The sequence below is a fragment of the Coregonus lavaretus genome (genome assembly GCF_964263955.1).
Source record: "Coregonus lavaretus genome assembly, chromosome: 19".
NCBI lineage: Eukaryota > Metazoa > Chordata > Actinopteri > Salmoniformes > Salmonidae > Coregonus > Coregonus lavaretus.
The window spans coordinates 41,958,529-41,985,195 of NC_140006.1; the positions used below are offsets into that span (position 1 = coordinate 41,958,529).

The window sequence follows — 26,667 nt, forward strand, 5'->3', positions numbered from 1 at the left end:
TCAATCTGTACTCATGTCAACTAATGAAACCCTGTAAAAAAAAAAAAACATGTCATTGAGCAACATCATTACGAGATGAATAAAGCTTAACATACTTATCCAAAGCCTCAGGGAAGTTTGTTGCTCCAATGATGATGACCCCTTCGTTTGGTTTGAACCTGCGGGCGACAATCGTGACACGTTCAGGGAAGTCAGTGGATCCATCCTACTTGGAAAAAAACTGCTTGAATCAACGTTGTTTCCACATCATTTTTAAAAAAAATCTATGCGATGACGTTGAATCAACGTGGAAAACTGATTGGATTTGCAAAAAGTCATCAACGGGAATGTTGTATTTTTTTCACCCAACTTTTAATCTAAATCCAATGACATGGTGACATTTGTTGTTGATTTCATGCTGAATTCACAACTCAACAAAATGTAAATCAAAACTAGATGTTGAAATGACATCTGTGCCCTGTGGGATGTTTCTCCCCACAGAAAGTAGGGTCGTGTTCCGTACAGCACAAACGTTTTGCAACTGAAAAAATCTGTGTTCTTATTGGACAATCTCACATCTCACATTGGACAATCTCACAAACCCCTACAACTTATCCAGAACGCCGCAGCCCGTCTGGTGTTCGACCTTCCCAAGTTCTCTCACGTCACCCCGCTCCTCCGCACACTCCACTGGCTTCCAGTTGAGGCTCGCATCTGCTACAAGACCATGGTGCTTGCCTACGGAGCTGTGAGGGGAACGGCACCTCCGTACCTTCAGGCTCTGATCAGACCCTACACCCAAACGAGGGCACTACGTTCATCCACCTCTGGCCTGCTAGCTCCCCTACCTCTACGGAAGCACAGTTCCCACTCAGCCCAGTCAAAGCTATTTGCTGCTCTGGCACCCCAATGGTGGAACAAGCTCCCCCATGACGCCAGGACAGCGGAGTCACTGACCACCTTCCGGAGACACTTGAAACCCTACCTCTTTAAGGAATACCTGGAATAGTATAACAGTAATTCTTCTACTCCCCCATAAAAAATAAAAAAAAGTGGTTGTCCCACTGGCTATCATAAGTTGAATGCACCAATTTGTAAGTCGCTCTGGATAAGAGCGTCTGCTAAATGATGTAAATGTAAATGTATTTCACTTCGTTTTATAACGTTTTTCCTCACTGAACACAACCCAGAAAAAAACGCGTCTGGAAACATACCCGTCCATCTCAGCCAGTAGCTGGTTGATGGTCTGTCTGGAGTAAGGGTGCATGGGAGACTCGATTCTCTTCCCTCCGACGCTGTCCAACTCGTCAATGAAGATCACACACGGGGCGTTTGCTTTAGCTTCCTCTGCAGATGTAATGTATAGAGAGGGTGGGTTGAAGTCTAGGGCTGGGGTCTCAGATATACGGTTGATAAATTATGACAATACCATCTAGCATCGTTGCAACCAGGTTATTTTTTTATATTTTTTTTTAAGGACAGTGAAAATTACAATATTAGGGTCAGGGTTGGAAGCCAGGAATAGGCCGAGACTTAAAGAGAAGATGGGACTCACTGAAGAGGTTCCTGATGCGACTGGCTCCAACCCCAACAAACATCTCATCAAACTCCGAGCCTGAGGCATAATAGAAGGGGACGTCGGCCTCTCCAGCCACGGCTCTGGCCAACAGAGTCTTCCCAGTGCCAGGAGGGCCAACCAGCAAGATCCCTACACACACACACACACACACACACACACACACACACAGACACAGACACAGACACAGACACAGACACAGACACAGACACAGACACAGACACACAGACACACAGACACACAGACACACAGAGACATAGAGACATAGAGAGAAAGAGCTATGAACAACTGTAATAGGTAATATACATTTACATTTTTACATTTTAGTCATTTAGCAGACGCTCTTAACCAGAGCGACTTACAGGAGCAATTAGGGTTAAGTGCCTTGCTCAAGGGCACATTAACGTCATTTAGCAGACGCTCTTAGCCAGAGCGACTCACAAATTGGTGCGTTCACCCTATAGCCAGTGGGATAACCACTTTATGTACAGTAATACAATATACAAATATACAGTAATACAATATTTACCTAACAAAGTAGCCTGTTTTTTTTTATGAATGTTGACTAAAATATTAGATTGAAATCCAATGTGGAAGTCAACAACAAGATATGTAACTAAAAACTAAAAACTGTGAGTCAATTAAAGTGGTGACAAAGATTAATGCCGCCATTTAAAATGTCCCATCAGGGGAAGATCGTGCGCCTGCCTAAACAACTTCTTGAATTCAGAATTGTTCAGTCAGTCTACACCTGGGTAGTGTTCATTAGGGCACGGAAACTGCGTATATATATATATTTTTTTGTTAAATGTTTTGCAACGGAAAATAAAAATGAGCGTTTCTTACTGGACAAATCCACGTAGTCCTTCCTGTTCCAGTCCATTTCTTTTCTCTATTTGGTGCCTAATGAACACAACCCTGATCAACTAAAGGCCATAAAAGAGTTCCACGGTCTACTGCACCTCTCGGCAGTTTCCCTCCGAGGACGGTGAACTTCTCTGGGCTGCGGAGGAACTCCACCACCTCCTGCAGCTCGTTCTTGGCCTCCTCCACCCCTTTGACGTGCTCAAACGTCACGTTCTTCATGTGGACAGGGTCCACCGTCGAGTCCAGGCCTGATGTGGTTCGGAATCGCACTGTCCAGAATGGTTAGATTAAGGTTCGAAATCACACTGCTCGGATGCAAAAGCGTTCTTAGCTATGGTTAGATTTAGTTTAGTTTGGCAACAAATCACTGTCTTTTAGAAGCATTCGGTCAACTAAAATCGATGGAAACAATTGATAACAATATTCTTATCAAGTTTTCTTGATTACTCATCAAACTTGCTGAACATGCTTTTTGTGTGTGAATTCTGAATGCATCAGCAAAGAGTTAAAGGCTCAATCTCGGACACTGTTCAACTGTCATTTGAATAAATGAATGAATGAATGAATGACATAGGCTACCCATTAACTTATAAAGAATGGAACTTTAAAAACAGACAATATACAGCTTCAAAAACCATCATGTCACTTTGACACTGGTTTACGTTTCTCCTGGCCCAACCCTTTCTAGCGAGGAGTGCAGTTGGGACTAAAACGCAAACTCCGGATTGTGGCTTTAACAGGTACACACCAAGCTGCATGCCAGAGTGAAGGACTTGATTAGAGAGATGAAAAAATGAAAAAGGAGCCTTTACCCGATAGGAAGGGGGTCTTTGAGAGGCCGTAGAATCCCAGCAGTAGCAGAACCAGCAGGACCAGCCTCGTCCTCCTCAGAGAGTCTGCAGACAAGGGGAGAGAACATGGGAGTTTTAATCCACTTTAAATCCGGGGAAAAAAATGAAAGTTGGGCACGCATCTCTTGTTGCAGTGAGCCTTCGGGGCCTGCAAGCTGAAACGTTGGTCATTTAATGCTCACTGCAAGGAGAGTGGAGCTGGTCACTTTTGTTTTCTGAACGATAACGTGCACCCAGGTCATGTTTGGTAGGCAGTGGAAACACGAGACAATGTTGTGAAAAACGAAGGAGGTACTACCCTGAGCTGTTCCTTTAAGAACAGCCGTTTTGGTTTTCAGTTTCAAACCGTTCAGCCATGTTGTGTCTTACTGAGCATGACTCTGTTCTTGTAGTGTAGTGTAGTGTAGTGTAGTGTTGTATAGTGTAGTGTAGTGTAGTGTAGTGTAGTGTAGTGTAGTGTAGTGTAGTGTAGTGTAGTGTAGTGTACACTTGCCTTGTGTGCGCTGTGTCAGAGCTTGGGATTTCAGGAAGCCCTCAGCAAACCCGGTCTTGAAAGAATCTTGCTGCCCATCGGGAATATTCTTGTTCTTCAGGAGCTTGTCCAAGGTTTCCACCTCCAACCCCTTATCACGCGTCAGGAGGCCCTGCACGAGACAACGACGTTAGAGATGTTTACAATGCAACCAGGGGCATGTTCAGTAGGGAACCACCTGAAGAAAATGTGAAACTGGGAGGTACCATTAGTCTTTGTCAAATAAGAAACGCTTTTTTTTTTTTTTTTCTTTTCGTTGTAAAAATGTTTTCACACATTTTTCTATGGTGTGACCTAATGAACAAGACCCAGGTACTCTCTCCAGAGAGTGACAGAGTGCAGACAAACCGGGGTCTCACCTTCATAAAGGAGGGTGTAAAGCCATCTGGTTCCATCGGACGCTCAAAGCCTGCCTGCAGTCGCTTGTGTTTCCCTAGAGTTTTAAAGCCTCTGCTCTGGACCCACACTGGGAACAAGGACACATACTGTATGTTCAACACATATAAATCAAACAGTACATTTATAAGTAGAAAGCTGTTTGGTAAATATGAATGCACTTTAGGCGTTCATGATCGCACTCAAATATGGGTGAGTGATTGTCAAAACAACAGACAAACACCCTTGCCCTCCATTTCATTGCGTGAACCCTTCCTCCAATGACAACGGTAGAATAAGCTCCCATCCAAATATATAATTCTGTCACAAGCTTGCCACTGTTGACATTAACTTGCATTTACAGGAGGACTACGCTGGGACTTTTGCTGGATATTTATTAGTCACTTCATTACAAAATAACATAATACAATTATATTTGGTTACCAGGCCAATAGTGGAACTCTGTACAAATGGCCTGAAGAGGGGAAGGGACCTGTCTGCAGAAAACAGGGTAGGACGTGCCCATTTTACCACCAGAGAACCCTAGAAAGACAATGAAAGGAGAGTTGGATGTGCATATTCAACCCAATGGTCTTCTTCCCTACAGACATTCTTCTTATTAGGATATAATTTGTGATTCTCCTGTCTCAAAAACAACTCGTTCATCATATAAACGACACTGAATGAGTTCAATAATAGACAATCCGTGCGATGCAAAAACACTTATCATAGGCGAATCATATGTACTCTATGCTGCAATCACATGCAGTCAACCCCACACACACCCTTTGATATGGGCCCTACACAAAATACGATTTAAACTCAACTCAACTCAGCTGAATCTAAATCGGGTTACAGCTAATTGTACTATTACCGGGTGAGTTTCCCCAAAAACATAAAATATCCTGTTTAGCATTAAGATCATCATTCGTACAAGATGAACTTAGTGCTAAAGATGAACATAATAATGTTTTTGGGGGAAACTCACCAACCAGCAGTAGGGTTACTATGGTCATTATCTATAGACGTGTCCTTCGCCTCACCGTGCTTGTTGTGGAAGAAGGAATGTGAGGAGAGGTGGGAGGTCCTCCAGGCCTGTTGTCTGGGGCTGGATGAGGACAGCGCCCCCTGTTGACTCAGACGTGGTAACATAGCGCTCGCTAGCTCGTCCATCTGCCCCACGCCCAGGTCAGACAGGCCCAGGTCCCTAAGGCTCCGTGCGGGCTACGCACACAAATCACACCTTATTTGTCACATGCTTCATAAACAACAGGTGTAGACTAACAGTGAAATGCTGACTGACGGACCTTCACAACAATACAGAGAGAAAAACAGAGAACTAATAGAAAGATAATAACACCAGGAATAAATACACAATGAGTAACGATAACTTGGCTTTATACACGGGGTACCAGTACAGTACTGGTATATATAAAGTACAGGCGCACACACACAGAACACACTTTAAATGCTTTATTTGAATCCACAAATCATATTCAATTTTTAAAAGATTCAAACATTTCAAAGGTTACAGATACAGTGCCTTCGGAAAGTATTCAGACCCCTTGACTTTTTCCACATTTTGTTATGTTACAGCCTTATTCTAAACTGGATTAAATTGTTTTTTTCCTCTCATCAATCTACACACAATACCCCATAATGACAAAGCAAAAACTGGTTTTTAGAAATGTTTGCAAATGTATTATAAATAAAACACTGAAATATCACATTTACATAAGTATTCAGACCCTTTACTCAGTACTTTGTGAAGCACCTTTGGCAGCGATTACAGCCTTGAGTCTTCTTGGGTATGACGCTACAAGCTTGGCACACCTGTCATTGTAAATTAGAATTTGTTCTTAACTGACTTGCCTAGTTAAATAAAGGTAAAATAAAAATAAATAAAAATGTTGGGAGTTTCTCCCATTCTTCTCTGCAGATCCTCTCAAGCTCTGTCAGGTTGGATGGGGAGTGTCGCTGCACAGCTATTTTCAGATCTCTCCAGAGATGTTTGATCGTGTTCAAGTCCGGGCTCTGGCTGGGCCACTCAAGGACATTCAGAGACTTGTCCCGAAGCCACTCCTGCATTGTCTTGGCTGTGTGCTTATGGTCGTTGTCCTGTTGGAAGGTGAACCTTTGCCCCAGTCTGAGGTCCTGAGCGCTCTGGAGCAGGTTTTCATCAAGGATCTCTCTGTACTTTGCTCCGTTCATCTTTCCCTCGATCCTGACTAGTCTCCCAGTCTCTGCCGCTGAAAAACATCCCCACAGCATGATTCTGCCACCACCATGCTTCACCGTAGGGATGGTGCCAGGTTTCCTCCAGACGTGACGCTTGGCATTCAGGCCAAAGAGTTCAATCTTGGTTTCATCAGACCAGAGAAACTTGTTTCTCATGGTCTGAGAGTCTTTAGGTGCCTTTTGGCAAACTCCAAGTAGGCTGTCATGTGCCTTTTACTGAAGAGTGGCATCTGTCTGGCCACTCTACCATAAAGGCCTGATTGATGGAGTGCTGCAGAGATGGTTGTCCTTCTGGAAGGTTGTCCCAGCTCCACAGAGGAACTCTTGAGCTCTGTCAGAGTGACCATCGGGTTCTTGGTCACCTCCCTGACCAAGGCCCTTCTCCCCCGATTGCTCAGTTTGGCCGAGCGGCCAGCTCTAGGAAGAGTCTTGGAGGTTCCAACTTCTTCCACTGTGTTCTTGGGGACCTTCATTGCTGCAGACATTTTTTGGTACCCTTCCCCAGATCTGTGCCTCGACACAATCCTGTCTCGGAGCGCTACGGACAATTCCTTCAACCTCATGGCTTGGTTTTTGCTCTGACATGCACTGTCAACTGTGGGACCTTTTATATACACGTGTGTGCCTTTCCAAATCATGTCCAATCAATTGAATTTACCACAGGTGGACTCCAATCAAGTTGTAGAAACAACTCAAGGATGATCAATGGAAACAGGGTGCACCTGAGCTGAATTTTGAGTCTCATAGCAAAGGGTCTGAATACTGTAAATAAGATAGCTGTTTTTATTGGGAATAAATTAGCAAAAATTGCTAAAAACCTGTTTTTGATTTGTCATTATGGGGTATTGTGTGTCAACTGATGAGATTATTTTTTAAATCAATTTTAGAATAAGGCTGTAATGTAACAAAATGTGGAAAAAGTCAAGAGGTCTGAATACTTTTCCGAAAGCACTGTACATTTTATTTTATTTTTTATTTCACCTTTATTTAACCAAGTAAGCCAGTTGAGAACAAGTTCTCATTTACAATTGAGAACAGGTTCTCATTTACAACTACGACCTGGCCAAGATAAAGCAAAGCAGTGCGATAAAAACAACACATAGTTACATGCCACTTATGGATACAGAAAACCCTTTATTTTCCATATAGCTAGGTTGCCCATGACAGCTGGACAGAGCAGTATTGCCAGCTGCTTTGCCTTGGTTCTTGGCAGATCTGCAAGCTGTAGGCTGTGTGCGTACCTCTGTGCTCTGCAAGTCCTGTTCAGAGGCATGCTCTCTGTGCTGAGGTTCAGCAGTGGCACTGCTGCTGCTGCCCACTGCGGTCTTCAGGTATTGGAGGGCATTGATCAGTTGACTCAGGGGAACAGTGACCTGCCAGGCGAAACACAACAGGAAGACATCAGCTAAAACACACTAATTGCTGTTTAGTATGAAACTACAAATTGGGCAAGACCAATTTAAAAACGGTGTCCCACACAACACAAACACAGTCATGCACAATGTGGGACTCTTCCCAAAGTATCTTATTATAGGAAAGGAAGGAAGGAAACAAGGAAGGAAGGATAGAAGGAAGGAGGAGGAAGAATATATAGCTTACATATAGTTATTATATAAGTTATTTATGAAAATACATGTTATGGGTGTTTTTTTAAATTATGGTCAGTGGTGTAAAGTACTTTAGTAAAAATACTTTAAAGTACTACTTAAGTCGTTTTTTTTGGTATCTGTACTTTAATATTTATAATTGTTGAGAACTATTACTTCCCTATATTCCTAAAGAAAATAATGTACTTTTTACTCCATACATTTTCCCTGACACCCAAAAGTACTCGTTACATTTTGAAGGCTTAGGAGGACAGGAAAATTGTCCAATTCACGCACTTATCAAGAGAACAACCCTACTGCCTCTGATCTGGCGGGCTCACTAAACACATGCTTCATTTGTAAAGTGTGCCCCTGGCTATACGTAAATTTAAAAAACAAGAAAATGGTGCCTTCTGGTTTGCTTAATATAAGGAAATTGAAATGATGTATACTTTTACTTTTGATACTTAAGTATATTTAAAACCAAATACTTTTAGACTTTTCTCAAGTAGTATTTTTACTGGGTGACTTTCAATTTTACTTGATTCATTTTCTATTAAGGTAGCTTTACTTTTACTAAAGTATGACAATTGGGTACTTTTTCCACCACTGATCATGGTGTATATCATATAAAGTAATCATGGCCAGTATCCTATTGTAAATACTATGAGCAGAACAAATCACGCCAACCGTCATGAAACCCCACAGAAGGAGAACAAAGTAGAATCAAAGATCCTGATTACGAACCTATTTTGTCTGTGGTAGAATCGGAACTGAAAAGAGTATAATTTGCATTTAGTTAAATTAACCGTGGTGGACCGGAAGCGGTTGCAAATTCAAATACGGTTTCTTTAGCTATTATTCGCAGGCGTGGTAGCTAACAACAACGACAAAGAACCATTTCTCAAGCTTCGTGTGGTGAAACGAAGGATTTCCCCAAGGTAATGCCGTCTATTTTTATTCAACTAACAACGTTAGACGCCAACTAGCAATCAAGGAACTAATATAACTAGCTAACTAACAACGTGTTACTAGCTAACGTAGCCAGCTAGCTAAGCTGGTTAACTGACTAGCTAGTTAACGTAAGATAGCTAGCATAATTGATTATCCAACCTGGCTACCGCTAGCTTTATTACCATATATACTTTTGTGTAACCTACAATTCTGTCGGCACTGTTGAGGCTAAAAACGTTACGAGCTGGCTGGCTAGTCTGCTAATGTCGGTCACAAATGTTTCCCCTTACATCTGTGGTCTTGCTAACATCAGTAGCGTTAACGTTAGAGAAACAACTTGCGTTTAGCAAACCGGGCTTCTGCATAAGCCTTTTCTCATCATACTGTTTTGTTGCTTGTGGAAGAAGTGTGTTGTGTGGGTAGAATAACACAATGTGGACATGTATGCCATGTAAAGGCATTTGAAATCATAAAACGTTGAACGTCATTAACATGGTGTAACGTTAGCCACACTGCTAATGTTCAGAGTGCGAACTACATCGTGACATTCGGGGTCTTACGGGCCTAATAATAACGACGTGAAAATGAATTACCTTTTAATTTGGCATGAACACAACCAGTCATGTCTTAATGTTTGTCAAACAAATCACTTCAGAAAGCAAGCTACCTGTGCATGTTCGTCCACTCCAAAATAATCCCAGCATCCAATCAGTGCATTGTATGTACACTCGCGCCATTTCATATGAATGGAAATAGTCATCTGTTTACTAAACACAAGTGTGCCTAATGACATTCGGCGAATGCATTAATTGATGAGTCTTGACGACAAATGATACTTTTATGTAGCCTGTAAAGTCTGGAGACCTGAAATGGGGCTGAAAACGGGACGGTGAATTTACAAGGCTAGGCTACAATGTGTATTGCCATGAACTTCAAATAGGCCTAACCGTAGCCAGTGACGTAGTGGTAAAAACATTTTTGGTGGGAAACAGTTTTCCCTCTAAACTGTTGCCCGGAGAATGCCGTGCAGGAATATTATCCCACAGAGAGATGCACGAGCCAAACATTTCTGTAAAAAACCCAACGATAAAGTCTTGTTCCTATTTTTATTTTTGTATTCGTCTCGGGCTGTTTTCGTTAGGTGCACCCGTTTAGCGAAACACTGCCTTCCCGGCGGGTCCAGAGAGCAAATCAAGTGCACTATAGGTCTACCGCTGGCCAAACGCATGGCTCAGATGACCGTGTCTGCAGTAACGTAGCAAGCATAAAATAAAGCTACAGCAAAGTTGATATTGTGAGATTTCAAAACGTTTAAAACCCTTACGAGAGAGACTGTCAACGAATACAGCAAAGATATTCTGTTTTTATGAGTGAGTTTGTTAAAGTTCTTACTTAGCACTGTCAACACATTGTATTCAACACTTTTCTAAGCCATAAAATGTGCGTTCTTCCTAGTTCGACTCAGCACTACAACAAGCACTGCAGCTGTAATGAATGAGTAGGAAAGGGTATTTGTACTCTTGCGTTATTTGCGGCTTGGGTCTTTTTTAAATATGGAAGAATATTTCACTTTCTCTGTTCATAGGAGTAACAACATGAAATTGTGCATGAGGCAGAAATAATGCGGTGCGACTTGAGTTTCACCATCATCTGGAAGACTGTGTCCCTTTTTTGGTAAAGGAGAGTGGAGGGATGTTGAGGCAAAACCTCAGTCTGATGCAGGCACCATCAGCCCAGTAAAATAAAAAGCATATTATTTAAATGTATGCTCACTCAGCTGTGCTTCACAAGTAATACAACAACAGATCTATTACCGTTGTGATTATATAGCCTACCTAAAATGATGTTGAAGTTTTTTTTATTTTTATGGCCCGAACAATGCATTGGCAGGGCAATTCAAGCAATCCAATATGCTGTGATTATGTATTGGGTCTATAGCTTACTGCACAAACTTCATTGATACAGTATTGTTTTGAATTGGTTAATGTTGCACAGGCTTACGTTTTAAGTCATAAAAAAAAATCTGAGTGGTAGATCTCGGCTTGTATTTTGACTCCGTTATCTTAACTCAGAAAAGGTTGTTGACCACTATTCTGGAGTTTTTCCTGTTAACACCATCAACGTTTCCCTTTACTGTGGCAATTGTGATCGAATCAACACAATATTAGCCACTTTCAATGCAACATACTGAAACAAAAACGAACTATGCAAGATATTTTGTTGTAGGCAGAACACATCGGAGTAGGATTCTATTGTGTTGACATGCACAACTCAGCCCGTACTCTATACAGACCGGTGTGGCACAAACAATCAGAGCTGCAGTAGGCCTATATGCAAATAGACCATTGCCATATATGGATCTGTGCCATTTACTTTGAACTGGACTGTGTTTACAGCATGAGCGGTCATGAGTAGATGCGCTTGTTTTGAGATCAAAGCGAGAGCTGCATGTAGCCACCTGTGCACATTTTGTTCATATCCTTTGCTAGTCCAATTTGTAAGTCGCTCTGGATAAGAGCGTCTGCTAAATGATGTAAATGTAAAATGTAGTTAGTGAGTTATTAGCCCAGTTATATATCATTTGTAGTCAGCAATAGGGGAGTGATTGCTCCCTACAAGAGCACAAAACGTGTATATTTCTAGACCTCTTTGACAAGCGAGTCAGGTAAAGAGCTTTTTTTGTCTTAAAAGGGGCAGTGTTGTATTTTGAGACCTGCTTGAATAAGCTAAGTAGCCAATAGGCAGAGGGTAGCATAATGTCTGATCCTCTGTAATAAGGGTATGGGAATAATAATGCATTTTATTTTGTAAAGTGGTTTCTTGCATCCAACAACATTTGTCACCTCCTTGTCTGAAGGACAAGTGGATAAACAGGTTAATGTCAAGCCTACATTTAACACAATACATTGGCTTTTACTGTCGGCTGAATGACAGAGCAGCTATTTCCATGTTCAAATGTTATGGGATACATTTTCTCCATGGTTTTTGGTGGTAGGCCACTCTGGTAGGCCTACATTATGATCAAGTAGCCTACATGGCTACTGTTAACTAACTTAAAGCGGGTATAGCCTCAGTGTTCACAGTAAACGCGCGCTGGAAGTTGCACAGAATTTAATGTTCCGTTTTTTGCTCAGCAGACCTGAAATTTGCTCATTGCCTTGAAAATACATTTTGTTTTTACATTTTAGTCATTTAGCAGACGCTCTTATCCAGAGCGACTTATAGTTAGTGAGTGCATACATTTTCATACTGGCCCCCCTGTGGGAATCAAACTCACAACCCTGGCATTGCAAATGCCATGCTCTACCAACGGAGCTACACGGGGGGGTAAACATTGGTGGGTAAACTCTGATTTCCGGTCGTGGTGGGGGGGAAAAAGTAACGCTCCCTATACTTTCAATGCATTTTTCTGAAAAACGTGGGTAAACAGCGTTTACTTCCGTTTACCCTCCACTAGTCCTACTCCACTGCCGGTAGCCTACCCTCTCAGCCTAGGCAATTTTTACACACAAACACACGCAGAATATGTAACCTACATTCAATATAATAGGCCTACAACGGTTGAATAAAAACAACATGTTTACACCCTAGTTCATGAGTTGTCCATAATTCATTAATTGAATGCTTGGAGTCTTCACAGATCATGTGACATAAAAATACTACCTTTCTTTCCTTACATTAATGACAGTTATGTCATTATTAAGCATTTAACAATTAAACTTAAACCCTGTACGAATTCTGGATCTTGGAGATCTTGGAAAGTGCACTGTGAGTGTAACTATGCCTACGTAACATTTCATTATGTTTCGCCATAAACACTTCTCATGGGCGCACAAATCCAAAATAAATGTAGGCCTATGCCATTGCAAAATCGAATGCTTCTATCCAAAAGAGTCAACTATAGGCCTACCGTCATTAACATATACAGTGGGGGAAAAAAGTATTTAGTCAGCCACCAATTGTGCAAGTTCTCCCACTTAAAAAGACGAGAGGCCTGTCATTTTCATAGGTACACGTCAACTATGACAGACAAAATGAGAAAAAAATCCAGAAAATCACATTGTAGGATTTTTTATGAATTTATTTGCAAATTATGGTGGAAAATAAGTATTTGGTCAATAACAAAAGTTTCTCAATACTTTGTTATATACCCTTTGTTGGCAATGACACAGGTCAAACGTTTTCTGTAAGTCTTCACAAGGTTCACACACACTGTTGCTGGTATTTTGGCCCATTCCTCCATGCAGATCTCCTCTAGAGCAGTGATGTTTTGGGGCTGTCGCTGGGCAACACAGACTTTCAACTCCCTCCAAAGATTTTCTATGGGGTTGAGATCTGGAGACTGGCTAGGCCACTCCAGGACCTTGAAATGCTTCTTACGAAGCCACTCCTTCGTTGCCCGGGCGGTGTGTTTGGGATCATTGTCATGCTGAAAGACCCAGCCACGTTTCATCTTCAATGCCCTTGCTGATGGAAGGAGGTTTTCACTCAAAATCTCACGATACATGGCCCCATTCATTCTTTCCTTTACACGGATCAGTCGTCCTGGTCCCTTTGCAGAAAAACAGCCCCAAAGCATGATGTTTCCACCCCCGTGCTTCACAGTAGGTATGGTGTTCTTTAGATGCAACTCAGCATTCTTTGTCCTCCAAACATGACGAGTTGAGTTTTTACCAAAAAGTTCTATTTTGGTTTCATCTGACCATATGACATTCTCCCAATCCTCTTCTGGATCATCCAAATGCACTCTAGCAAACTTCAGACGGGCCTGGACATGTACTGGCTTAAGTAGGGGGACACGTCTGGCACTGCAGGATTTGAGTCCCTGGCGGCGTAGTGTGTTACTGATGGTAGGCTTTGTTACTTTGGTCCCAGCTCTCTGCAGGTCATTCACTAGGTCCCCCCGTGTGGTTCTGGGATTTTTGCTCACCGTTCTTGTGATCATTTTGACCCCACGGGGTGAGATCTTGCGTGGAGCCCCAGATCGAGGGAGATTATCAGTGGTCTTGTATGTCTTCCATTTCCTAATAATTGCTCCCACAGTTGATTTCTTCAAACCAAGCTGCTTACCTATTGCAGATTCAGTCTTCCCAGCCTGGTGCAGGTCTACAATTTTGTTTCTGGTGTCCTTTGACAGCTCTTTGGTCTTGGCCATAGTGGAGTTTGGAGTGTGACTGTTTGAGGTTGTGGACAGGTGTCTTTTATACTGATAACAAGTTCAAACAGGTGCCATTAATACAGGTAACGAGTGGAGGACAGAGGAGCCTCTTAAAGAAGAAGTTACAGGTCTGTGAGAGCCAGAAATCTTGCTTGTTTGTAGGTGACCAAATACTTATTTTCCACCATAATTTGCAAATAAATTCATAAAAAATCCTACAATGTGATTTTCTAGATTTTTTCCCCCTCAATTTGTCTGTCATAGTTGACGTGTACCTATGATGAAAATTACAGGCCTCTCATCTTTTTTAAGTGGGAGAACTTACACAATTGGTGGCTGACTAAATACTTTTTTCCCCCACTGTACTTATTGGATGTGCGTTGGTGTCTAAATATCTACTTCTGAACGCCAATATTTGCGGCGCCCCTGAAAAACAAAGCAATGAGCGCTCTAAACAGCTGACTGACAAAAGCAAACAATGATAAATCAACAGAAATCGAATGCATTGGAATAAAGGCTCTTTTATTTTAATTTTTTTTATTAAGGACACATGGCAAACAAATGGAGAAAATTAAGAAGTAGAAATGAAAATCAGAGTTTTAAAGGAGCTCAGCTTGGACCAAAATTCAGCACTACCAGTGATGTTGTCTAGCCAGCGATAGAATTCTACAGTACCATTCATGGACAGGGAGACTTTGTGCAGCCACGTACAGTACCAGTCAAAAGTTTGGACACCTACTCATTCAAGGATTTCTTTATTTTTACTATTTTCTACATTGTAGAATAATAGTGAAGACAAACTTTGAAATAACACATATGGAATCATGTCGTAACCACACAAGTGTTAAACGTTATATTTGAGATTCTTCAAAGTAGCCGCCCTTTGCCTTGATGACAGCTTTGCACACTCTTGGTACTCTCTCAACTACCTTCACCTGGAATGCTTTTCCAACAGTCTTGAAGGAGTTCCCACATATGCTGAGCACTTGTTGGCTGCTTTTCCTTCACTCTGCGGTCCAACCATTCACCTACTCTGTGTCTCACAAAGACATGGCGGTTGGAAGCAAAAATCTCAAAATTGGACTCATGGACAGATTTCCACCGGTCTAATGTCCATTGTGTGTGTTTCTTGGCCCAAGCAAGTCTCTTCTTCTTTTTGGTGTCCTTTTTAGTAGTAGTTTCTTTGCAGCAATTCGACCATGAACAGTCTCCTCTGAACAGTTGATGTTGATGTCTGCTACTTGAACTCTGTGAAGCATTTATTTGGGCTGCAATCTAAAGTGCAGTTAACTCTAATGAACTTATCGTCTGCAGCAGAGGTAACTCTGGGTCTTCCTTTCCTGTGGCGGTCCTCATGAGAGCCAGTTTCATCATAGCGCTTGATGCAACTGCACTTGATTTAAAATGTCAAAGTTCTTAATTTTCCAGATTGACTGACATTCATGTCTTCAAGTAATGATGGACTGTTGTTTCTCTTTGCTTATTTGAGCTGTTCTTGCCCTAATATGGCCTATTTGGTATAAGACCATCTTCCGTATACCACCCCTACCTTGTCACAACAACTGATTGGCTCAAACGCATTAAGGAAAGAAATTCCACAAATTAACAAGGCACTACTGTTAATTGAAATGCATTCCAGGTGACTACATCATGAAGCTGGTTGAGAGAATGCCAAGAGTGTTTAAAGCTGTCATCAAGGCAAAGGGTGGCTATTTGAAGAATAAAATATTTTGAATAAATATATTTTAACACTTTTTGGGTTACATGATTCCATATGTGTTATTTCATATTTTGATGTCTTCACCATTACTCTACAATGTAGAAATGTCCAAATAAAGAAAAACCCTTGAATCAGTAGGTGTGTCCAAACTTTTGACTGGTACTGTAGATATAAATGGTTTAAACCATGATGTTTGTTTCATTTGGAAGATTTTTTTTTTCTCTTCATATTTACAACAAACATATTTACCACTGCATTTTAAACAAATAGGAGAATGGTTAAATTAGCATTATTTATAGCCCCCTCCAAAGTTTGACTTTTGTTGCATCCTGTATCCCCTAAAGCTCATTATGCCCCGTGTAGCTCAGTTGGTAGAGCATGGCGCTTGCAACGCCAGGGTTGTGTAAGTCGCTCTGGATAAGAGCGTCTGCTAAATGACTAAAATGTAATGTAAATGTTGCATTTAGGGGAGCTAATGTCTCATTCAGGGGAGCTGAGCCCCCCGGCTCCCCTGTAATTCGCACCCTGCTAACGTTAGCTAGCTCAGCCTTAACTTTTGTTGTGTGAAAATGTGCGGCACAACTGCCCTGTAGGTAGGCGATAGCCCAATAATGGACTAAAGGAGCCTAACATTACACCTTTTATAGTCCAAGGACCTTACCATGTTCTGTTTAGAGGCCAATTGGTTCTGGCAGCCAAAACAACCAAATACTCCCATCTAAACGTGAATCGATTCTCAATTGCGGTACGGTTCTAGAAACAAAGCCCTCTACTTTCATATCACATCAAAATAACTCAAATGCTAAAATATACACTTACTGTTAACACCAGTTTTAACCAGTTGCAGCCAACAGTATTTTTCAGTGACGACACGTTTGTGGCATCAGCCTTCTGTTTACACACAGGTGTTCGGCGACGCAGATAGCCAAATTAGCACAGGTACGTGTCTGTTTTCTGTAACCAAGCGCTGTGACATGGAAATATAGCCGTTTGGGAACCCTGACCCTATAAAAGGAGTGTAGTTAGTTAGTTATTTAACCTTTTTAAAAATTGATTATTTCTCGCTTATCTAAAAGAAACGCTCCTTATGTTTTCCCAAAACCTTACAGCAAGTAATGTGGTCCTCTGTAGCTCAATTGGTAGAGCATGGCGCTTGTAACGCCCAGGGTAGTGGGTTCGATCCCCGGGACCACCCATACGTAAAAATGTGGGGTGTAACGATTCGTTTTAACAACGATTCGATTTGTATCACGATTCGTGGTTGTCGATACGATTCAAGGACGATATTGGTTCATTTAGAACGATACGATCCGAAACGATTCAGTGACTTGAAATCGATTCAGTAACCTTTTAGCCAAAAATTCAACCAGTGTGACTGAAATAAATACCTGGTAACCAGTTGCATTTTAATGGCTGGCAATAGTCTTGATATTTTTAACAGTGTTTCATGCCTCCATGCAGACCATCTGGTATTATGAAACTTACCCATACCTACGTTGACAGCAGCCCCGTCTGTGCACACAGCGACCAACTTTGTCTAGTCATCCAAGCCTGTGTCCTGGAAAAGTCTCACAAGTCCGTCTGTTATGGCCTGTGCGGTTCGGTCAGCACCCAATTCAATCAGTCCAATAAAGTCCGAAGTAAACTCTCCGTTGCTGGACACAGACCCAATGTAAACTATTTCCTGCTCAGTTTTTGTGATGTCCTCAGATCCATCAAAAAGCATTCAGTAAAGGAACATCCTCAGAATAGGAAGACATGGGACGTGCGTGTTTAGCTTTATGCATTTATTCTCGGCTAGCTTTTAGCAATGGCTTGCGTCACATTCGTGTGCTCCTTGCTCTTTTCATGTTGGTCAAATAAAGGATGGTTGAAATTCTTTGAGCCTTTATAAAATGCACCTGTTTTGTCTGCTAGATGTGGATTTGAGTGGCAAATCTTGCACCACATTTCAGTGCGCTCATCGTTAGCTTCAAGCCACTGCACATCTTGGAGCCACTTTTCCGAAAAAAGTATTTTCTTCGGCTCTGGCTCCAGTTGGTGTTTCTTTGTAGGTGGCGAAACGCCAAAAAGGCTGCTTAATGTCTGTTGCTTTTTGGACATCCCTGACAGTAGTTGACAAGCAACATGTCATGTGTAAGGTTAGATGAGAAGATCGGTCAAGTACGCAAAGGCGCGTAGTAACACAAGTGGCATTACGCATTCCTGATTTTTGTCGCGCTTGCGTATCTGCGTACCAGTTATGTGCACCCCTGCATATAAAGTCTGACGTGCTTAAATCCAATGGGTTATTTCCTAGTATCGATACAATCGATTTATTACATTTTAAAACGATGTTAGATCGATATATGTTGTCCAAAAGGCCAACTCGCCGCGCACAGATCGATGTAGTTGGATCATATGAATATAAATCGATACATCGATGTAGTAGATGAATCGTTACACCCCTAGTAAAAATGTATGCACACATGACTAAGTCGCTTTGGATAAAAGCGTCTGCTAAATGGCTTATTATTATTATTATATTATTATTATTATTATTATATAATGCGTTTCAACATTTATAACGTATAACGAGCGCCGGGGCTCTTAACAGAACTCCCCCGGCCAGAAGATTATATCGTCAATATGGGCTAAAAGGTTTGGCACAGAGGTAAAGTTAGTTTTTTATATTGGATATTTGGTTTTGTCTCGTCAATAGCTTTAAAATGTATATTCTGAATCAGGGGAAGGTGGAGAACACAAAAAATAAATTGTTCTCCACCCTCCCTGATTCAAAATATACCATTTTCATTGTCATGGCATGCTTGGTTCAATAGCTATGGATGAGAGAAAATGATATCCAATATAAAACTAATTTTACCTTGGGTACAGAGGCTCTCTAAAATGTTGGGTAAACAATACTTTCCTATGGTTAGGTAGGCCTTTACCACAAACCGTATCGGTAAACCAACTTATTGATGCTTTTAATGTCATTTCTGATTTCAAATCACTAACCTTATTGCTGTCCTAATAATTGTATGGAGTCATTGAGAATAATTCTCTTAGGATAGATTTGTCTTTCATTGAGGCAATTTACAAATATTTTTTATAAGTAACCATGTCAAATGTATTTTACAGTGCGGTGCCCCTGAAGATCACAGGTCCATCGGAGAATGGCAATGAACCAGGTTGAAAGAATAGAAGGAATGGAGGTGGAAGAAGAGTCAACCAATTCTGAAGAAGTGCAGGTGGATGCTGCTGGCAGTGAAGAGGAGTCAGATAATGCCTTGTCCAATGGGAACCTCACAACACCTAAAAGGGGAACGGTTAGGTCGTCCAAAAATGGATCAGTCTCCAAGTCCCATAAATCCTTGTCTAATGGTAACCCCTCAACACCTAAGAGAGGTAGGCCTAAAGGATCCGTGTTTACGAAAATCAAGGTGATAGGCAAGCTGCCGCGAGGCCGACCCCGAAAACCAGGAAGGCCTCGTATCTATCCACGCGATGATCCTCCAGTCACTGCGCCTAGGGAAAGAGGTCGCCCACGCAAGACTGAGGATGCCACCAAGCCCCCCGTCTATGATGTTACCCCACGGAAAAGGGGCCGTCCCCCTAGTGCAGCAAACAAGGTTAAGGGGGAGGCAGAGCAGGATAAGGCCAACAGTGAACCTCCAGTCAAATGCTCCTTCCACTCCAAAGAAAGAAGCGAGGAAGTAGGATTTCCACCAGTAGAAGAAAGTGATCAGGAAGATGAAACTGGGAGGGTGGATGAAGAAAGTGAAAAGTGGAAGGTGGAAGAATATAGAGAAGACCCCAAGAAGCCAGTTACCCCCAGTGACCGCACTAGCTTTCTCTGTGCTAGCCCCATAACACCTAAGAGAGGTAGGCCTAAAGGATCAGTCTCCAAGTTAGGTGCAAGCCCCATAACACCTAAGAGAGGTAGGCCTAAAGGATCAGTCTCCAAGTTAGGTGCAAGCCCCATAACACCTAAGAGAGGTAGGCCTAAAGGATCCGTTTCCAAGTTAGGTGCAAGCCCCATAACACCTAAGAGAGGTAGGCCTAAAGGATCAGTTTCCAAGTTGGGTTTTAGCCCCATAACACTGAAGAGGGGTAGGCCTAAAGGATCAGTGTTTACGCAACCCAAGATGCTGAAGGTGATGGGCAAGCTGTCGCGAGGCCGACCCCGAGAAATGGTTGACCCTTCCTCTAAGTGTCGCCGGCCCAGTAAAGTTGAATTGAAAAGGGGTAGGCCAAAGAAGATCCTAACACCAGATGAAGAAGAGCTAAAGAAACTGGAAAACCAACCAAGAAGGCCAAGCGGAAGGCCGCGTATCTATCTCTGCGATGATCCTCCAGTCACTGAGCCTAGGGGAAGAGGCCGCCCACGCAAGACTGAGGATGCCACCAAGCCCCCCGTCTATGATGTTACCCCACGGAAAAGGGGCCGTCCCCCTAGTGCAGCAAACAAGGTTAAGGGGGAGGCAGAGCAGGATAAGGCCAACAGTGAACCTCCAGTCAAACGCTCCTTCCACTCCAAAGAAAGAAGCAAGGAAGTAGGATTTCCACCAGTAGAAGAAAGTGATCAGGAAGATGAAACTGGGAAGGTGGAAGAATATAGAGAAGACCCCAAGAAGCCAGTTACCCCCAGTGACCGCACTAGCTTTCTCTGTGCTAGCCCCATAACACCTAAGAGAGGTAGGCCTAAAGGATCCGTTTCCAAGTTAGGTGCAAGCCCCATAACACCTAAGAGAGGTAGGCCTAAAGGATCCGTTTCCAAGTTAGGTGCAAGCCCCATAACACCTAAGAGAGGTAGGCCTAAAGGATCAGTTTCCAAGTTAGGTGCAAGCCCCATAACACCTAAGAGAGGTAGGCCTAAAGGATCCGTTTCCAAGTTAGGTGCAAGCCCCATAACACCTAAGAGAGGTAGGCCTAAAGGATCAGTTTCCAAGTTGGGTTTTAGCCCCATAACACCTAAGAGAGGTAGGCCTAAAGGATCAGTTTCCAAGTTGGGTTTTAGCCCCATAACACCTAAGAGAGGTAGGCCTAAAGGATCAGTTTCCAAGTTGGGTTTTAGCCCCATAACACCTAAGAGAGGTAGGCCTAAAGGATCAGTTTCCAAGTTGGGTTTTAGCCCCATAACACCTAAGAGAGGTAGGCCTAAAGGATCAGTTTCCAAGTTGGGTTTTAGCCCCATAACACCTAAGAGAGGTAGGCCTAAAGGATCCGTTTCCAAGTTAGGTGCAAGCCCCATAACACCTAAGAGAGGTAGGCCTAAAGGATCCGTTTCCAAGTTAGGTGCAAGCCCCATAACACCTAAGAGAGGTAGGCCTAAAGGATCAGTTTCCAAGTTAGGTGCAAGCCCCATAACACCTAAGAGAGGTAGGCCTAAAGGATCAGTGTTTACGCAACCCAAGATGATTGGCAAGCCGCTGCATAGCCAACAGCGAAAACCAGTTGACCCCTCCCCTAATAAGCGTGGCCGGCCCAGTAAAGTTGAATCGAAAAGGGGTAGGCCAAAGAAGAGCCTAACACCCAAGCTGGAAGAGAATAGAAAAAAAGAAGAAAGCCAACCAAGGCGGCCCCTCGGAAGGCCGCGTATCCATCTCTGCGATGATCCTCCAGTCACTGAGCCTAGGGAAAGAGGCAGCCCACACAAGACGGAGGATGCCACCAAGCCCCCCGTCTATGATGGTCCCCCTAGTGCAGCAGACAAGGTTGAGGGGGAGGCAGAGCAGGATAAGGCCAACGGTGAACCTCCAGAGGAAGCAGGATTTCCACCAGTGGAAGAAAGTGATCAGGAAGATGAAACTGGGAGGGAGGATGAGATGAGGAAATTGAAACTGGGGGAAAATATACAGAAGTCACCATTAAGCCAGTTACCCCCAGTGACTGCAATAGCTTTATCTGGGCCATAAACAGGATGGCGTTTGGCAACAGCCTAGCCAGCGACAGTACCCCTTCATAGTTCCACTAGTTTGTAGAAATGTGTGTTCCGGTAAAGCCTGATTGTTTTGTATGGCCACCCTCATCTGATCGTGCAGTTTCCTATTGGGGTGATAACTCATGAACATACACATAAGCAAAATATAAATGCAGCATGTAAAAAGTGTTGGTCCCGTGTTTCATGAGCTGAAATAAAAGATCTCAGAAAATGTACATACGCACAAAAAGCGTATTTCTCTCATATTGTGCAAATTGGTTTACATCCCTGTTTAGTGAGCATTGCTCCTTTGCTAAGATAAATCCATCCACCTGACAGGTGTGGCATATCAAGAAGCTGATTAAACAGCATGATCATTACACAGGTACACCTTGTGCTGGGGACAATAAAAGGCCACTCTAAAATGTGCAGTTTTGTCACAAGTTGTCTCAAGTTTTGAAGGAGTGTGCAATTGCCATGTTATAATATAATATGCCATTTAGCAGACGCTTTTATCCAAAGCGACTTACAGTCATGCGTGCATACATTTTTGTGTATGGGTGGTCCCGGGGATCGAACCCACTACCTTGGCGTTACAAGCGCCGTGCTCTACCAGCTGAGCTACAGAGGACCACAGCTACAGAGGACCACGTTGACTACAGGAATGTTCACCAGAGCTGTTGCCAGAGAATTCAATGTTTATATCTCTACCATAAGCCACCTCCAATGTCATTTTAGAGAATTTAGCAGTAGGTCCAACCGGCCTCACAACCGCAGACCTCCTGTAACCACGCCAACCAAGGACCTCCACATCCGGCTTCTTCGCCTGTCTAAAACCAGCCACCTGGACAACTCATGTTGCGTTTATATTTTTGTTATTATTGCATTCTTCACCTTTTATGTGGTTAAAACGGTTATTGTTATCTGGACTGTGCAACTTTCAATTCAATCCAACATCCCTAAAATGTATCCATTAAGACGTACATATATTCACTTCTGTGAGGATTTTGCTCACCAATATCATCCTTGAGGTTTTCTTATAAACGTTACTCAGATCTTTAGGATTTAGACTACTGTACTTTGTTGGCTGTCAGTCCTGATCACTACTTTTTGATAGAACCTGGGCCCGGTTTCTCAAAAGCATCTTATGGCCAAGTTCATCGTTAGAACCATAGGATCCTATGGTTCTAATGAACTTAGCCTTAAAATGCTTTTGGAAAACCGGGCACAGAGGAGTAACATTTCAAATGGTTTAGCTTGTGTGAGATTTTTCTAGGTTTTAGTCTCCTTTATCAATTGAGTCTTCACATTTTAGTCAACATTTTCTATAATAATTTATCGTCTGTAGGTGACATTTTAATGTCTGAGGGTAGTATGAATGAGTCGTGTTTGTGACTAAATCGTGTAAGTTTACTGCAATAAAATGTCAAATGTATTACATTTCATGGTTTTTTAATCTCAATAAAAAGCAAAAAGGTCCATTCTTCTGTTCTTATTCAGTACATGGCTTTCCACTGTATCGTACATGTTTGAAAATCAGATTGCGGTCAGTTGGCTATCAGCTAATCCAGCACCCCTGGAGCTGTGTAGGAGTAAAATGCCTTGCTCAAGGGCACACCGGCAGGAGATGGTACCTGGGATTTGACACCAGCAGCACTCTAGTTGACAGTCTGTCTACCTTATTGCCCATGCCAAGTTTCACACCAGCAACCCTCCAGTCTGCTTCTCTAACCTCTGGGCTACCTACCACCCCCTCCATATGGACTCGTCTGAAGTAGCTCTACTCATGAGGATCAAACCAATATAGACTACACAGGTGCCACAACACCAACAACTGACTAGCTACATTATTTTAATACAACAATCAGTCATCAAGTTCAGCCAGCTAGCTATCGCCTCCCCTACAGCACAGCTGCACTAAAATAAAGGCCCTCGGGAATAATATTCTGCAGACCACTGACTGCCTCTTAATAGGCTAGCTGTGTTAATTAGCTAGATTGCTGCAACTACCCAATGAGACCACAAACCCTGGGCAGTGCCACACTGACTGACGCAGTTTCTAACACCGCTGCTTTTCTGCAGTAGGAAATAACGTTAGCTAATGTTAACTCATCTAGCTAGCAACGGCCGTGGGCAGGTGAAGGTATCTTTTAAAACCCTAGTGAAATTGATAAGATATCCCTCAAACTGCACAATAACTATATTTTGGGGTCAACAGCACTACCTATAGACATCGCTATTTGCGAAGAAAGGAATGACTGGATTGACAGCTAGCTAAGGTTAACTTAGCATAACGGCTAGCTAGTTACTGTAACTGGTAAACATCAACACTAAGCTACTGTCAATGGCTAGCTGACACATTAAAGTAAGCTAGCTAGCTAGCTACTTTTCTTTACCTGTGGTTGGACCGTTGTTGACAAGGAAAACATTCCCAATACTCTCTAGACAGGCCAACAATGTGTTTCGAGGTTCCTTTCCGAAATGTCCTTGCCCTTGTTTCTCGTTCCTTCACTGAAAACTCCTGTCCAGACAGTGTTATAAATGTCAACCGGATATTTCACTATTTTTGTAATTGCCAACCGGGGTAAATGCTTAAAGCCACAATCCTTAATTCGTTATTCAGTCAACGTCAACACCGACACTTCGTTTGATAACATAGTAAGGCTGGGCAGATATGCATAAATGGATGGAGCTGTAAGTATGAATGCAATGATTCCATGAGATCAACATAATATTTTGGAGCTATATAGCTAGCCTGAATCAATGGATCATTTATATTATTAATTATTATTTTAGGCCAATGCATGCTATACCTAAATAGGGCAAGATTGCATATCAATAACATACCAATCCAAATGATAAAGTAGCCTAAACACAAATTACTCTTATCACAACATTTGTGGAAAATATAAATATGACTAAATATTAATAATAATAATAATATTTGACCAGTACATATAAAATGTATTGTCCCCAAATGCTCTTGCAAAAGCATATTTCATTTGGCAACTATACACAGAGTAATGATGATCAATCTGACACAAGAAACAAGGAACATACAGTGCCTTCGGAAAGTATTCAGACCCCTTGACTTTTTCCACATTTTGTTACTTTACAGCCTTATTCTAAACTGGATTAAATAAACAAAAATCCTCAGCAATCTACACACAATACCCCATAATGACAAAGCAAAAACGGGTTTTTAGACATTTTTGCAAATTTATTAAAAATTAAAAACATACCTTATTTACATAAGTATTCAGACCCTTTGCTATGAGATTCGAAATTGAGCGCAGGTGTATCCTGTTTCCATTGATCATCCTTGATGTTTCTACAACTTAATTGGAGTCCACCTGTGGTAAATTCAATTGATTGAGATAAAGGCGAAAGAAACGCACACCTATTTAGGCGAGGTGCTGGCTGACGGCGTCAAACACTTTTAAAAGAAAAGAAAAGGAAAGCCGCACACTAGGAGCTCAGATGCAATAATTTAATATCCTAATAACCAACGCAGAGCTGCCAACTCTCACGCTTTCGCCGTGTGACACACGTTTTTGCCTGTTTTCACACGCATTCACGCCACACATCCAATTTCTCACGCAAAAAAAATCGGCCGAGCCTCTTTCGTTCCTTTTTTCAAACTCCCCGACGGTAGATGGCGCTGATGAGCGCCACTGAACCATATGCGCTGCACCCCGAAGTTAGCGACAGAAAAAGACAACAGGAGAAGAAACGGTCACTACCTCAAGAAGTCTGATAAGAAGCTGAGCTGAGACTAGGTATGTAACAATGAAATGTCGTCCAATTGAGTACTCACTCTCTTAAACTTAAAATCTTGAAATAAATTATTTGTTTGTGCGTGTGAACATGATTTAGTGTGGTGAATGCAAACTCAGCTGATTTCGAACAGGTAAAATGTATTCCAAAGAATTTAACATAAAAACAGGAAATGTGTGCAATAGAAGTAGACTTGTGCAGACATTCACTGACCCCATGACAGAAGTGTACCAACTTTCACTTCTTTCAACTTACTACTTCAGAGAGAGCAGTCATCAATATTTTTGTTACATGATGAGGTGGGATTGGATTTTGCTGTTTTTTTCCATTCTGTGTTTCTTGCTGATATCTGCAGGGATCCTCTAAAACAGGTTTCACCTACTATTTTTGTAAATGTCTGTTATAGATGGTGAAATTCGTACGCAAGCTATGTTCCAAGTTTATGGTTCCAGCAGCTCTGCAGTGCCATGAGGAGCCTTGTGAAATTGCCTTTAAAGAAAAGGCAAACCATTTACCAGGTTAGTATTTGACTATTATTATGATCAAACACTGTGATATGTGATATTTAGCCTTGTACCTTATACCGATATGCTGTATCTGTGACAGGAAGAAAGTTGAACATTGGGTTCACAACCAGGGCTAAATTTAACAGATTACTCGACGAGGGTGACATCACACCACAGCAGGTGGATTCATTCCATGAAGCTGTGTTGTGTTTCCTGACAAGTGCTGTGGACTATGCACTTAAGAAGCTGCCACTGGAAGAGCCACTGATCAAGCACGCACAATTTGTAGATGTACGGCAAAGGGCTGAAAGTGACATCAAAGATGTCCTGTACTTTGTTGAAAGGTTAGTTTTTTTTCTCTAATTATTGTCTATCATCTTAGCTAAAATACCCTGTGTTTTATGATGAGGTGTGTTCACTCCTAAACTGCACATGAGATATTCTTATGTGGCTTCTCCTCAAAGATGTGTATGAACTGCTGCTGGTTGATGACTATATACCTAAAACGTAACAACTTGTAACTCGACTTTCATAAATAGGTTTCCCCATCTCCTCTCCTCCCATACCATGGGCCAGAGGAGCATGACCTTCTGGGTGAGGAGTTTCTAAATTATCAGACCATGCCAATGATATCCCTGCAGGACGA

The 26,667-nt window shown here is 42.2% G+C and overlaps 1 protein-coding gene and 2 long non-coding RNA genes across 4 annotated transcripts in view; 2 read left to right on the top strand and 1 right to left on the bottom strand.

Moving 5' to 3' along the window:
* LOC311147163 (ATP-dependent zinc metalloprotease YME1L1-like) overlaps positions 1-24,312 on the bottom strand; it is a 35,818-nt gene extending 11,506 nt beyond the window's left edge. Inside the window, exons 1-11 of one of the 2 annotated variants that reach the window (XM_084183799.1) lie at positions 24,135-24,312; positions 7,660-7,791; positions 5,224-5,404; positions 4,625-4,723; positions 4,165-4,271; positions 3,767-3,917; positions 3,235-3,318; positions 2,518-2,691; positions 1,535-1,687; positions 1,194-1,326; positions 96-158 (exon numbers count right to left, since the gene is read on the bottom strand). In XM_084183799.1, the coding sequence (XP_084039925.1) occupies positions 96-158; positions 1,194-1,326; positions 1,535-1,687; positions 2,518-2,691; positions 3,235-3,318; positions 3,767-3,917; positions 4,165-4,271; positions 4,625-4,723; positions 5,224-5,404; positions 7,660-7,791; positions 24,135-24,167 (1,310 nt within the window). In that variant the 5' untranslated portion in view covers positions 24,168-24,312. The remainder of the gene's footprint in view (positions 1-95; positions 159-1,193; positions 1,327-1,534; positions 1,688-2,517; positions 2,692-3,234; positions 3,319-3,766; positions 3,918-4,164; positions 4,272-4,624; positions 4,724-5,223; positions 5,405-7,659; positions 7,792-24,134) is intronic. The other variant, XM_084183800.1, reaches the window with a different exon arrangement.
* On the top strand, positions 8,831-23,219 carry LOC311147165. The gene is made up of 3 exons (XR_014614761.1): positions 8,831-8,945; positions 18,957-20,657; positions 20,715-23,219. It is a non-coding gene; the product is annotated as an uncharacterized lncRNA (long non-coding RNA).
* Positions 24,313-25,390: 1,078 nt separating the features above from the next.
* On the top strand, positions 25,391-26,237 carry LOC311146594. The gene is made up of 3 exons (XR_014614698.1): positions 25,391-25,517; positions 25,922-26,033; positions 26,122-26,237. It is a non-coding gene; the product is annotated as an uncharacterized lncRNA (long non-coding RNA).
* Positions 26,238-26,667: the final 430 nt, after the last annotated feature.